The 15,222-nt window shown below is 41.9% G+C and overlaps 1 protein-coding gene across 7 annotated transcripts in view; it reads right to left on the bottom strand.

Annotated features, from left to right (window-relative positions):
• The window catches only part of fgfr1a (fibroblast growth factor receptor 1a), a 52,365-nt gene extending 37,398 nt beyond the window's left edge, over positions 1 to 14,967 (bottom strand). For 2 of the 7 annotated variants that reach the window (XM_029762815.1, XM_029762818.1), the window contains exons 1-2: positions 14,294 to 14,964; positions 900 to 1,080 (exon numbers count right to left, since the gene is read on the bottom strand). In XM_029762815.1, coding sequence (XP_029618675.1) covers positions 900 to 987 — 88 coding nt within the window. In that variant the 5' untranslated portion in view covers positions 988 to 1,080; positions 14,294 to 14,964. Of the gene's footprint in view, positions 1 to 899; positions 1,081 to 14,293 lie in introns of all 7 variants that reach the window. The other 5 variants (XM_029762820.1, XM_029762819.1, XM_029762821.1 and 2 more) reach the window with 5 other exon arrangements.
• Between the last annotated feature and the right edge of the window lie 255 nt (positions 14,968 to 15,222).

The raw sequence follows: 15,222 nt of genomic DNA, 5'->3' as shown, positions 1-15,222 counted from the left end.
TACAAAGGAGGAGAGGATAGGAGCAGGAATTTCTAGCTATGTAGTGTAGCTGCCTGGGCCTGAGGCTACAGATGGGAGCTATTTACTCCCTCCCTGTCTCAGTGTTGGGATAAACACAGCTCTGACTAGTTTTATTTTAAGGCTTACTGCCCAAAAAAATACACTCTTTCATAATTACTCTAATTATAATGCTGGACTTCATTATATTCCATTTGCAGCACTCTACTTCCGATTCCAGAGTGTAAACACCCAAAACTATCCACCCACAAGTCCAGGCAGCCATTACAGTATTGGAATTCAGCCCAAATAAACATTTTTCAGGATTCTATTTCAGTGACTCTATTCCATTTTTTCCAGCTGAGCTTGTGTAACAAATAGGTAGCCTATGAAAAGGCAACTTAGAAGTTACCTATCTGAGCTTTACAAGAATATTAAAAGAGTAGATACTGAGAGCATACAGCGAAATGTCTCCAGGGTTACAAACGCAGCCCCGTCAAGTTAGATCCAGTCAGGCTCACTACATTACATCAAATACAGGGAAATGGGAGGGGGCTACACAGACTACAAAGAGAAAAACTTCAAACACTGGAAAAGTCTCCAGATTATTGCACAGCTACAGAGACCAGAGGAATTCAAGAATTACTGGTAAAATGGAGTGCTTGTAAAATAAAACTACATCATCTCTAAATCCATCTACGGATGTAAATTAATAATAAAAAAGGCCATCATATGACCCATTTCAAAAGGGTCTGGGATAAGAGCCAGTAAAATATATTGTGGTTCATTTTGACTAGAAAACATGATCAAGAGAAATGTGACACACAAGAAGACATACATTTAGGTGATGGACTGGCGCCATATATGTGTATATTTTAAAAGAGGCCAGGCAGGAGCCTTACCTTCATCGGGGATGGCAGGCCGGGCCTGGGATGGTAAAATGTGGGCAAGCAAGGCCAGAACCACCAGCGTACTCCGCACCGCCAACATCCTGTGAGGGCCGCTACAGCTGTTGATTGCTCTGTGAATGGAATGCCATCGGGACCTCTGGGGAATCAGCACTGAGCCATTCACTGTGCCAACCTGGAGGAACAAAAACACCACCAGGTGAAACTGTGCTCACAAATGAGGCATGTCAAACACAAATGCGAAGTTATGAGCCTTTGTTGAGTGCCTTGCATAAAACGAGAGCTTTGAGAGTTAGCGTGCGGAGGAAGAGTAGATGCTGAGCTGTGCTGAAACACTCAGAGGGATTTCTCACAAGGGATCTATTGCATTTTAAGCCAAACTCACTCATTATTCATGTAAAGACTAACACTGTACAATTGAGAATTAACAAGTACAGCAGATTTAAAAATTGTGTTAGAATTATTTTGAACTGCATTGTTGGTTAAGGTCTTGTAAGTAAGCATTTCATGGTAAGGTATAATACACCTGTTGTATTCGGCATTGTATGTGTTGTATGTGACAAATAAAGTTTGATTTGATTAAAAAAAATCTATTTTTGGACAGTATGATTTTGAATTTCAAATGAGCTTGGTGGTTTGCAATTTTTGCAAATGCAGATACTCCCAGTGTGATAAGAAAATACAAACAAAGCATGCATCAGATTGTTCAGGTATTACAAAACAAACAAGTGAAATTGTATTACGTAGTTCTAAAGAACTAAGAACAAAAGAAACAAGAGGCATGATACATTTTCATGGCCTGTACGTAATAGTATTACTACATACAAACCCTGGGAGGGGAGATTCAAATGTTTCACTGTCAAACTCATACAGGGCCTTCCCTGTGGCTTCCCTGTGGCTCAGTTGGTAGAGCATGGTGTTTGCAACGCCAGGGTTGTGGGTTCGATTCCCACGGGGGGCCAGTACAAAACAAATGCATGAAATGAAATGTATGCATTCACTACTGTAAGTCGCTCTGGATAAGAGCGTCTGCTAAATGACTAAAATGTAAATGTAATACAGCTAGTCTCTAATTACACAGAGGAAAAGGGTTACTTTAACTCACATTGTAACAAAAAGTATTTACATGCAACAGTATCTAAAACACCTTTCTTCACAAACAGTAACTTTAAATAAGCGTCTTCTAAAAAAGAAAAGGCTACAATGAGTGTTAGTCATCTTCTTGCCAAGATACAACAAGGACGATACAATTAAGAAGGATGAAGAGAGGAAACAAAAGGTGAATTCCTATAGGGATTCATGAAAGGCGATAGATAACTGGGCAGGCAGAGCTCATGTCACGGACAGGGGGGATGGGGAATCCCAAGAGCATTGAGAGTATTGCTCCCCCATGGCTGTCGATGGCATAATGAAGCTGAGGACGTGTTGTAAATAGGCACGCTGCTGTGGGTGACCCTCACATGCACATCTGCTCGCCCCATCACCCTGCAGCATCTGGCCAGGGAGATTAACACTTGCCCCTAATTCCCATAATCCCCCTTTAGGAATTTGTTAAAGGACCCCAAAACTCAGGGTTGTTATGTGATACCCCTGTAGAGAGGCAGCCAAGACATAGTTTCCACACTTACAGATCTATCACCTAACAGTTGGTTTTGGCCCCAACCCCCATTTGTTCTCATGCCTGTCAAGTGGTGTGAAACAAATGCTTGTTGTAGGGTGCAGGCTTCTGAGAACTAGCCTAATTGTTGCATTAAAACATTCATGAAGTAGGCTATACACAATTAACTTACAGTTTGTCCAAAGTATTAAGCATTAAAAGACATATGGAAATATGAATAATCTCTAGAATGAATCAGCAATAAACGTGAGGAGATATAGGATGTGTCAGGGCATGTGGTAACAGTCTACATAGTTCACTTATGTAAAAGCAGGTTGGTGTGATCCAGATTCTACAGATCCAAGCAATCAGAAAATAATCTATGGGAAACATCCAGTGGAGGTCAGGTCATCCCCATGACTCGACAGAGGAATAATGTTCAGTCAATTCTGATGGTCTTCATAAGTGTTCTCCACTTAAACATGTTCCTTGTACTGTCATCTAAAGAAATTCAATTTCACTTTCCAAGAATGGCCCAGTGTTCCGGCAGCTGAGTTGTATCAGAGGGTCCCGGGGGATAAAGGAGCTTGGTCATCACAGGCCCGTAAGCAGTGAGTCAGTGCCTGGTCAGGCTCCAAGTATCCACTTCAGCTGCCAGACAGAAGTCCACACAGCCAACCACGGTCCCCGAGCGCGACCACTACACAACCATTTAGACAACGTTTCATGATGAAGGAACAAATGGGGTCTTCGGGGAGTGAAATATGATGCAACGGCCCACTTCCAAGTTTGTCAAGTGCAACCTGTGTTTTTACTGTAGGCCTATGCTAAAAACATACTGCATAAAACACACACTAATGGTGAGAGTTTTTCTGAATATTACGTTACGGTTATTTTTAAGTTCACATAAAAGGGATAATTGACATGGACAAAGTGTTCAGGCCTAGGTTGTGGTCTGCTAGTCTTTTCTGGGACCTGATAGGACATTTTGAGAAAAGCACACAAAATAGGAACAAGACATGAAATTAAATTTATTCTCAGCATTTCCTATAACTAAGGAGAATAACAGTCATTGACATATTATGCATTGTGAGTCTGCAGCAAAGCTTGACTCGTGGAAAAATATCCTCCTCGTCTCACGGATGTTACAAAAGACGTAGCCTCTAACAGTTGACACGAACATTGTTTATGGGTCCTTGAAATGGGACCCTAAGGCTGCTTCAATACAATCACACTGAACGTAAGCAGACATTCATCCAAGTAAACAAAAACATTTTCTCCCAAACCATAGCTGCTCCTCGTGTCACATAGCCTCCACTGAATTTACGATCACACTGAATCCACACTGAGCCACACTAGCTGAGACAGAGATGAGCAATGAAGTTTACACCCGAGTGGTGAGTTCTGCAAAAACAACACTTTTACAGAGAGACACAGAAATGTTAAAGTTATTAAAGTTATTAAGAAATCAGAATGCTCTGCCTTCACATTGACAATGAAAAGTGATGGTGCATTTATTTTCCTTCCCACCCAAACATGCAGAGACAGGGTATAAGCCCAAGCATGGCCCCGTAATTACTGTTCACTGTATCCATCCATCCATGCATGAAATTCCTTAGCTCTCCGTTTGATTCTGTAGTCCAACCCCAGTAATTTCTCCACTCCCAGCGCCAGTGTACAGCAGATTCACCAAGCTTCTCTCCACAGGGGTTCAAGTTTAAGTTTTATTAGTCGTATGTACATGAACAACAAAAAAGCAATAGGAGAGCACTCCGGGGAATAAACTTAACTAAACATATTTGTATTGCCGCACAAATGTTTTGGGTATGAGCCCGTCTTCAGCATGCATAGGAGGCAATGTTACGACAACAATACAGGCCACACACAGGGGGGCATAATTATAGATTCACAATGTCAGTATTACCCCAATCAAGAGATCCCAGCAGAGGGAGTTGTGGGGGAAACACACACACACACACACACACACACACACACACACACACACATATACACACAGTACATTATGATGTTAAAGCCTATAGGAGGGTATATTTGGCCTACAAATGTATAGCCTTCCACAAAAAACAAGAAAAGGAACGTAACTCATTGAGACCTGCTGGGGCAAGATTGCCCAAGTGGTCTAACCAATATGTCTCTCTTTGGAGAAGTAATTTATCCCAATCTCCTCCCCTACATGGCATCTTCACCATTTCAATGCCCATATAACGCAAGGCACTTAGTTCAAGATTATGGCTATTGAAATGCGAGGTTGCAAATGGAGCTCTTATGCTCAAAAATCCTTGTCTTCAGTCCCCGTTTTGTCTTACCCACATAATAAAAATAGAAGATCAAATCAAATGTATTTGTCACATGCACCGAATACAACAGGTATCAACTTTACATTGAAATGCTTACTTATGAGCTATTGCAATGGATTCAAAAAAAGGAAATAGTAACACAATAAAATAACAATGCTATATACAAGAGTACCGGTACTGAGTCAATGTGAAGGGGTACAGGGCAGTTGAGGTAATATGTACATGTAGGTAGGGCTAAAAGTAACTACGCAATCAGGATAGACAGAGTAGCAGCAGCGTATGTGAAAGGTGTGTAAGTGTGTCGACATGGACAGTACCAGTCCAAAGTTTGGGCACACCTACTGATTCAAGGGTTTTTCTTCGTTTTTACTATTTTCTAAATTGTAGAATAATCGCTCTGCGGTCCAACTCATCCCAAACCATCTCAACTGGGTTGAGGTCGGGTGATTGTGGAGGCCAGGTCATCTGATGCAGCACTCCATCACTCTCCTTCTTGGTCAAATAAGTCTTACACAACCTGGAGGTGTGTTGGGTCATTGTCCTGTTGAAAAACAAATGATAGTCCCACTAAGCGCAAACCAGATGGGATGGTGTATTGCTGCAGAATGCTGTGGTAGCCATGCTGGTTAAATTTTCCTAGAATTCTAAATAAATCACAGACAGTGTCACCAGCAAAGCACCCCAACACCATCACACCACCATGCTTCAGGGTGGGAACCACACATGCAGAGATCATCCTTTCATCTAATCTGCGTCTCACAAACACACGGCGGTTGGAACCAAAATCAAAAATTTGGACTCATCAGAACAAAAATGACAGATTTCCACCGGTCTAATGTCAATTGCTTGTGTTTCTTGGCTCAAGCAAGTCTCTTTCTTATTGGTGTCCTTTAGTAGTGGTTTCTTTGCAGCAATTCAACCATGAAGGCCTGATTCACGCAGTCTCCTCTGAACAGTTAATGTTGAGATGTGTCTTGAAATCTGTGAAGCATTTATTTGGGTGCAGTTAACTCTAATGGACTTATTAACTCTGGGTCTTCCTTTCCTGTGGCGGTCCTCATGAAAGCCAGTTTCATCATAGCCGTTGATGGTTTTTGCGGGTGCACTCAAAGTTTTCCATATTGACTGACCTTCATGTTTTAAAAGTAATGATGGACTGTCATTTCTCTTTGCTTATTTGAGCTGTTCTTGCCTTATCCCTATTTGGTAAAATACCAAATCTATATTATCTTCTGTATACCACCCCTACCTTGTCACAACAAAAATGATTGGCTCAAACGCATTAAGGAAAGAAATTCCACAAATTAACTTTAAACAAGGCATTCCTGTTCATTGAAATGCATTTCAGGTGACTACCTCGTGAAGCTGGTTGAGAGAATGCCAAGAGTGTGCAAATCTGTCATTAAGGCAGAGGGTGGCTACTTTTAAAATATATTTTGATTTGTTTAACACTTTTTTGGTTACTACATGATTCCATATGTCTTATTTTCACATATAGTAAAAAATAAATAAAAACCCTGGAATGAGTAGCTATGTCCAAACTTCTGACTGGTACTGTATGTGAGAGTATGTGTGGCGTCAATATGCATGTGTGTGTGTTTTGTGTTTGAGCGTATGTGTGTGTGAGCGTGTGTATTTTGGTTTAGTATATGTGAGTGTGTGGGTAGAGTCTGGAGAGTGTGCATAGAGCCAGTTCAAAAAAAGAGTCGATGCAAAAAAGGAGTTCAACGCAAATAGTCCGGGTAACCATTTAATTAACTGTTCAGCAGTCTAATGGCTTGGCGGTAGAAGCTGTTCAGGAGCCTTTTGGACCCCAGACTAAACCCTCCAGTACCACTTGCTGTACGGTAGCAGAGAAAACAGCCCATGAATTGTGTGGCTGGAGTCTGAACAGTTTTAGGGCCTTCCTCTGACACCGCCTGGTAAAGAGGTCCTGGATGGCTGGGAGTGCCTTGCAGTTAGATGTCAAGCAGTTGCCATACCAAACGGTGATGCAGCCAATCAAAATGCTCTCAATGGTGCAGCAGTAGAACTTTGAGGATCTGAGGGCCCAAGACAAATATTTTCAGCCTCCTGAGGGGGAAGAGGCGTAGTCTTGGCCTCTTCATGACTGTGTTGGTGTGTTTGGACCATGATAGGTCCTTAGTGATGTAGACAGAGGAACTTGAAGCTCTTGATCCGCTCCACTACAGCACTGTCGATGTGAACGGGGGCGTGCTCGTCCCTCCATTTTCTGTCGTCCACGATCAGCTCCTTTGTCTTGCTGACATTGAGGGAGAGGTTGTTGTCCTGGCACGACTCCTGCCAGGTTTCTGACCTCCTTCCTGTAGGCCGTCTCATCGTCATCAGTGATCAGGCCGACCACTGTTGTGTCGTCGGCAAACTTAATGATGGTATTGGAGTCATGCACGGCCACGTAGTCGTGGGTGAACAGGGAGTACAAGAGGGGACTAAGCATGCCCATCTGAGAGGCCCCCGTGTTGAGGGTTAGCATGGCGGATGTGTTGTTAACTACCCTTAGCACCTGGGGATGGGCTGTAAAGAAGTCTTGGATTCAGTTGCAGAGGGAGGTGTTTAATCCCAGGATCCTTAGCTTAGTGATGAGCTTGGAGGGCACTACGATGTTGAACACTTAGCTCTAGTCAATGAACAGCATTCTCAAGTAGGTGTTCCTTTTGTCCAGGTGGGAAAGGACAGTGCGGAGTACAATAGAGATTGCGTCATCTCTGGATCTGTTGGGGCGATATGCAAATTGGAGTGGGTCCAGGGTATCTGGGATGATGGTGTTGATGTGAGCCATGATCAGCCTTTGAAAGCATTTCATGGCTACAGATGTGAGCTCTATGGGGTGATAGTCATTTAGACATGTTACCTTGGCATTCTTGGGCACAGAGACAAACTTCCGGTTCGAGTTTTTAAGCAGGAATTAGGAGGATAGAGTTATGGTCAGATTTATCAAATGGAGTGCGAAGGAGAGATTCGTATGCATCTCTATGCGTGGAGTTGTGATCTACAGTTTTTCGCCTCTAGTTGCACAGGTGACATGCTGGTAGAAATTAGGTAAACCGGTTTTCCTACATTAAAATTACCGGCCACTAGGAGCGCCACCTCTGGATGAGCATTTTCTTGTTTGCTTATGGCCCTATACAGCTTGTTGAGGGCGGTCTTAGTGCCAGCATCAGTTTATGGTGGTAAATAGACCACTAAGTAAATAGTATTGTCTACAGCTTATCAAGAGGTATTCTCCTGATTGGAGGAGAAACTCGAAACGTCATTAATATTAGAGATTGAGCACCAGCTGTTAATAAAGAGACACCCCCCCAACCTTACCTGAATCTGCCGTTCTGTCCTGCCGATGTATATAAAAACAGCTGTGTATGTTTTCTATGTTCAGCCATGACTCTGAAAAACACCGGATATTACAGTTCTTCAGATCACGTTGATAGGATAGTCTCAAACGGCGCTCGTCTAGTTTATTCTCCAGTGACTGCACGCTCGTCAATGGAACGGAGGCTAGAGGCGGTTTATCCACTTGCCAACGTAGTCTCGTCAGGTATCCCGCACTCCGGACTCTATAACGCCTTTTCTTTTTTTGAGTGTCAGGGATTTGGGCCTGGTCCTGGATGAGCAGTTTGTTCTTCGCTTCCGACTCAATGAAGTAGAAATCTTCCTCCAAATCGAGGATAGTGATCACTGTTTATGTCCAGAAGCTCTTTACAGTCATAGGAAACGATGGCGGGAACTTTTTAAGTACATAAAAAGGTAAGATCAGCGGAAAAAAAAACCACAAAATAGCACAATTGGTCAGGAGCCCGTAAAAAGACTGCTATTCCCTTCTGCGTCATTCAGTTAGAGGAACACTTAAAGAGATATACAACATATTTCATGTTACAGGTTATTCAACCTCAAACCTTTGTCCTGTCACCCGAATGGAATGGATAAGAGAGCTCCCTCTGATCATGGCATAACAGTGAACGTAGTTGTGACAAGGGAAATTGCCACCTAGAATGATAGACATGAAATGCTATGCTTTTTTTGGGGGGGCAAATCTGACCTTAAGCAATTCCTTAAATTTGAGGGTCTTTTATAGGAAAAACCTCAGGACGGATTGAAATGCTTTACCAAAACTGGGGTCGCTGTGAAATAATGCGCCAATTTCTATTAACCACTTCCTTGATCGACCAGGAAATGGGACTGTAGGTGGACACCAAAGTTGCAAGGGAGGAGAGGAATACCTTTCATGTGGTTGCAATAATGCATTGTAATGTGTGTGTAGCATGTATGAGTGCCTTCAGAAAGTATGCATACTCCTTGACTTATTCCACATTATCTTGTTACAGCCTGAATTCAAAATTGATGAAATATATTTTCTCACCCATCTACACACAACACCCCATAATGACAAAATGAAAACATGTTAGAAACCTTTACGCATTTATTGACAATTTAATACAGAAATATTCCATTTACATAAGTATTCAAACCCCTGAGTCAATACATGTTAGAATCACCTTGGCAGCGCTTACAGCTGAGTCTTTCTGGGTAAATTTCTAAGAGCTTTCCACACCTGGATTGTACAATAGTTGCACATTATTCTTTAGAACATTCTTTAAGCTCTGTCAAGTTGGTTGTCGATCACTGCTAGACAGACAATTTCAAGTCTTTCCATAGATTTTCAAATCGATTTAAGTCAAAACTAGGCCACTCGGGAACATTCAATGTACTCATTGGTAAGTAACTCCAGTGTAGATTTGACCATGTGTTTTAGGTTATTGTCCTGCTGAAAGGTGAATTTGTCTCCCAGTGTCTGTTGGAAAGCAGACTGAACCAAGTTTTCCTCCCTGTGCTTAGCTCTATTATGTTTCATCCCAAATCCCTCCCTAGTCCTTGTCGATTACTTTTATACTCTTATTTTACCAGGTAAGTTGAATGAGAACACATTCTCATTTACAGCAACGACCTGGGGAATACTTACAGGGGAGAGAAGGGGGGATGAATAAGCCAAATGGAAGCTGGGGATGATTAGGTGGCCATGATGGTATGAGGGCCAGATTGGGAATTTAGCCAGGACACAGGGGTTAACAACCCTACTCTTACAATAAGTGCCACGCGATCTTTAGTTACCACAGATAGTCAGGAGACCCGTTTAACATCCCATCCAAAAGAACACACCTTACATAGAGCAATGCCTCCAATCACTGCCCTGGGGAATTGGGATAATTATTTATTTTTTAGACTAGAGGAAAGTGTGCCTCCTAATGGCACTCCAACACCACTTCCAGCAGCATCTGGTCTCCCATCCAGGGACCAACCCTGCTTAGCTTCAGAGGGAAGCCATCAGTGGGATGTAGGGGGATGTGTGGGATGTGTTGCTGGCTAAAGTATACCCATAACATGATGCAGCCACCACCATGCTTGAAAATATAAATGTGGTAGTGATGTGTTGCTGAATTTGGATTTCCAAACATAAATTTTCTTTGTCCTGAATACAAAGCATTATTTGCCCCTTTATATTGCAGTTTTACTTTAGTGCCTTAATGCAAACAGGATGCATGTGTTGGAATATTTGTATTCCTTACAGGCTTCCTTTTTTCACTCTGTCATTTAGGTTAGTATTGTGGAGTAACTACAATGTTGTAGATCCATCCTCAATTCTCTTATTACATCTATTAAACTCTGGAACTGTTTTAAAGTCACCATTGGCCTCATGGAGAAATCCTTGAGCGGTGTCCTTCCTCTCTGTCAACTGACTTAGGAAGGACGCCTGTATCTTTGTAGTGACTGGGTGTATTGATACACCATCCAAAGTGTAATTAATAACTTCACCTTGCTCAAAGGGATATTCAATGTCTGCATTTTCTGTTTGTTTTTCCTATCTACCAATAGGTGCTCTTCTTTGCAAGGAAAACCTCCCTGGTCTTTGTGGTTGAATCTGTGTTCGAAATTCACTGCTCGACTGAGGGGCTTACAGATAAATGTACAAAGAGGTGGTAGTGATAAAAAAAGTAATGTTAAACACTATTGCATACATAGTGAGTCCATGCAACTTATTGGGACTTAAGCTCATTTTTACTCCTGAACTTATTTAGGCTTGCCATAACAAAGGGGTTGAATATTTATTGACTCAAGAAATTTCAGCTTTTCATTTTGTATTAATTTGTAAAATCATATTTCCATTTTGATATTATGGGGTATTGTGTGTAGGCCAGTGACACAAAATCTAAATTGAACCCATTTAAAATGCAGGCTGTAACACAACAAAATGTGGAAAAAGTCAAGGGGTGTGAATACATCCTGAAGGCACTGTAGGTATAGGTGTGTGAGTGTGCTAAGGTGCAGGGAGTTAGCGCAGGTGCTCGGTTCAACCCGACAGTAAGGGAGTGAACAGCTTGTGGCTGGGGTGTGTGGGGTCCTTGATGATGCTATTGGGCTTCCTCAGGCACCATTTTGTGTAGATGTCCTGGATGGGTGGGAACACGACCACAGTGATGTACTGAACCTTCTTCACCACCTGTTGGAGAGCCTTGCGGTCGTGGATGGAGCAATACCCGTACCAGGCTGTGATGCAACTGGTCAGGACACTCTCGATGGTGCAGTAGTAGTATTTGAAGAGGACCAGGCTGTGATGCCAAATTTCTTCAGCCACTTTAGGAAGCAAAGGCACTGTTGCGCCCTCCCGACAAGAGTGGTGCTGTTGTTGGTCCATGTCAAATCCTCGGTGATGTGGACTTTCTCAACTGCAGTCCCGTTGATATGGACCAGGGCGTATTCCCTCCTCTGCTTCCTGTAGTCAACAATCAACTCCTTTGTTTTGCTGATGTTGAGGGAGAGGTTGTTGTCCTGGCACCACAATGCCAGTTCACTTACCTTCTCCCTATAGGCTGACTCGTTGTGGTTGGTTTTCATGCCTACAACCATGGTGTTGTCAGTTCAATTTTGAGGACTTCAATTTGGCAATTCCACCCAGTTATGATGCTTTCACATGACGGCAGCAGTCAGATTTTTTGGTCCTTTGAATTCTCCCAAGTGTATAACTATTTTTAGTTATTATGCACACTCATTATTGTATTGTAGCTGATCACCATTTCAAAAGATGTGCAACTTCAGTCTATTTTTTCATATACACGGAGTAAACCAAACATTAGAAACACTACCATACCCCATTCAAAAGGCACGTAAATATTTTGTCTTGCCCATTCACCCTCTGAGCGGCACACATACATAATCCATGTCTCAATTGTCTCCGGGCTTAAAAATCCTTCTTTAACCCGTCTCCTCCCCTTCATCCACACTGATTGAAGTGGATTTAACAAGTGACATCAATAAAGGATCATAGCTTTCACCTGGATTCACCTAGTCAGTGTTCTTAACGTTTTGCAAACTCAGTGTAAATTATACATAATCTACATTCGAGAACATCTTGGTAAGTTATTTAATGCCACAACTTTCCACATCAACAGCAAGCAACAATAATGATGTGCCAACCCAGCAACCCAGTAAATTAGAGGGCAGGAAAACTCTTAACTTCCTTTCCTACAGCTCAACAGAACAACTGTTTTCCTGGTCAACTCCTTAAGGGAATGCCTCTTAGCTCAACCATCCTCTCTCTCTCTCATTTCAAACCAACTTGGAAGTAACATTTTAGGGTGCATTGACACTATCCATGCTTAACCTGCTTCCAAAGACAGGCAGCATCAGCAACACTAATATTGGCAAAGCGGGCTTTAGGGACGGACAGATGATTTCATGTAGTGAGTTTCACTGAGGTGTGTACTACAGAAAGTGATGGGAGAAATGTTCCTTGCAACACATAGGCTACAGGGATGATACCCAGAGGGAGTGTCATGGACATTATCCTTTACCTTAATTCACATAGCAAGAGATGGTAGATCTCAGTCAGTTGTTTTCAAGAAGAGTCACAAGTAAGGATTAATCGGCAAACAGCACAGTCACCTGTTCGCATTGTATATGTTATGTTAACCTGTAAGTAGTGTTTTTGTACAGCAAGAACGCCTAATTCAATCAATATGCTTTTGAGAGCATGTTTGTAAGTGGCTCTGGATAAGAGCGTATGCTAAATGTAAATGTTTGCTTCGCACTAAACACTTTTGTTGTGTACATTCAACATGTGCATTCTTGCTACTGCATGTCATTTTTGACTGAGCTCATTCTCGAAAACCCGTTTATAGTTTTCTTGTTTTTGTTTAACAGAACACCTCTGGAGTACTGAAGCATCTTTCCCTAAAAACTATCCAAAGACGCTGAATCTGAGGGAGATGGACTATGATGGCGTAGTGATTTGGCTGGTGTAAATCAGGATTCTTCCCTCTTGAAAAGATTGGGGATGTTAGGATGGGTGATGACTTCATGACTCCACTGGAAATGTTGCAGAGAAAATAAGTGATGTGCTATAAATAGAGAGAGCAGGGGCGTGGTGACCCCCTTAGTCGTATCTCTTCTAAAGCAAAAGGTGACCCATCTACCTTTAAAGTACGACACCCTCTCATTTTTTAAAGGTAAGGGCACCTACCTCCAATCTCGCTGGTGTAAATGAACCATGCTAAGGAAACTAAAACTGTTCTTCAGATATTCATTTCGGATGATTGGCTATTTTGATGATGCACTCAAGCAAATTCTTGCGCAAAAGTGTTTTATGTCAAAACAAGCACCGACTTGTATTTGTAATTTGTCAGTAACACAAATGAGGGAGGAAAAGCCTATAGAATATCTCTGGTAAAGCTTGGGAATGACAAACAATGATCAAATCAAACAAAGAAAACAGATTAAAATACATTGCATAGCCACCATGCCCTAACACTTCTTGGTTTAATATGCAAACCGATGCACAACCCTACGCTAAATGTATTTACATTTTGCATGTCACACTGACCTAGGGTAATTTGAATCCTAATGTAAGCTTATGCGTGGGCTAATTGAAGAGATCAATCGAAAGTCACAATAAATTCCAACAAATACTGACAACTTTAATGTTATCTCTCCCAAAATTCCAAGTGTTAGCAGTGGTGACTGAGCGTCCACAGATGGCAACTTAATTGCCCCCCACTCTTCCCAACCAATTAAACACATGAAAAACAAATTAAAATACAAAACTAGCACCAAATGTTAATAAATTGTCAACCGACTTCACAGGAGGGAAAACACAATTCTAAAATCTGTGAAAAAGGGGAAAAGAAAAGCTCTAGTCACGTCATTAGTGTCAGGGTTTGTTTCCAAACTAGAAACACATGCCCTCTGAAGACTCCATATAGGAGGGGGGACTAGTGCTACTACAGACTATAAAAACACAAACAAAATGTCCTTGCTGAGACCTGTGTGTATCTGTCAAAATGTGGATACCTGATACTGATCTAAATCATGCTAGATACCTCCCTAAAAGTTATTCTAACAGCACGCTCTGTGCCGAACATGTAGCCTTAAGTAATGATCCCAATTCCCACCTTGGAAAAACCTACCTTCTTGAGGGTCGACGAAACAGCCAGCGTAGAAAAATGTCGTACTCAAGAGTGCGAGATTGATGTTAAAACTTTACAAAAGCTTGAATATCCAACGTCGTTAACTTTAGCCCGTAAAGACGCTCCAGTATTAAGAGGAAACTTTTAGAAGATATTTGCCTTTACCCTACTTGCCCAAAATAAAAGAAAATGCGCAAGGCATCAAAAGAAAAATCGCTCCTGAGAAAAGCGTGCCCCAATCCCAGATCACAGAACTCAAAATGTCAGTAGCTACGTAGAAAGAGGAAAACATTTAGCATAGGCCTACATCGGCTACAATAAAATATGATTAAGTCTAGTTGTACTTTTGTCACAAATCTCCCCTACTCCAGTTCTAAGAGATTTTAGAATCGATAGAAGATCCGTTCGTCGTTTTTCATAAATCCATTTACTCACCGGCTCAAATATTCCTTTACTATGATTTTACTGCCCGAAACACGAGAGGGTAAATGTATAATAAATAAAATAATTGTACTCTCATGCCTATCTAACTTCTCTCGACTCAGGCTTCTCCTCACCACCCCGGGTCAAATGACTGCATAGACAACGAGATTCCGGACTCGTGGAAGCCTTCCCCCTAGCATTGCATAGCAAATGCCTTTTCGCATCACTCGGATTGAAGAAACCTGGCTCCCCCTGCCATCCCATCCGCAACACCGCTGTAGCGTACCCATAGAGGACTATAGTGCCCAAAAACCTGTTTTAGCATGGACAGCGCCATTGATACTACTATGTGCCAGATGTTAATTACACTTTTATTTAACCTTTAGTTAACTAGGCAAGTCAGTTAAGAACAAATTCTTATTTACAATGACGGCCTACCGGGGATTAATTGCCTTTTTCAAGGGGAGAATGAAAGATTGTATATCTAAGAAGCTCGGGGATTCGAT

This window comes from Salmo trutta, chromosome 9, assembly GCF_901001165.1.
Source record: "Salmo trutta chromosome 9, fSalTru1.1, whole genome shotgun sequence".
Classification (NCBI taxonomy): Eukaryota; Metazoa; Chordata; class Actinopteri; order Salmoniformes; family Salmonidae; genus Salmo; species Salmo trutta.
The sequence above is the reverse complement of the archived record's forward strand: the minus strand, read 5'-3'. Positions and strand labels throughout refer to the sequence as shown.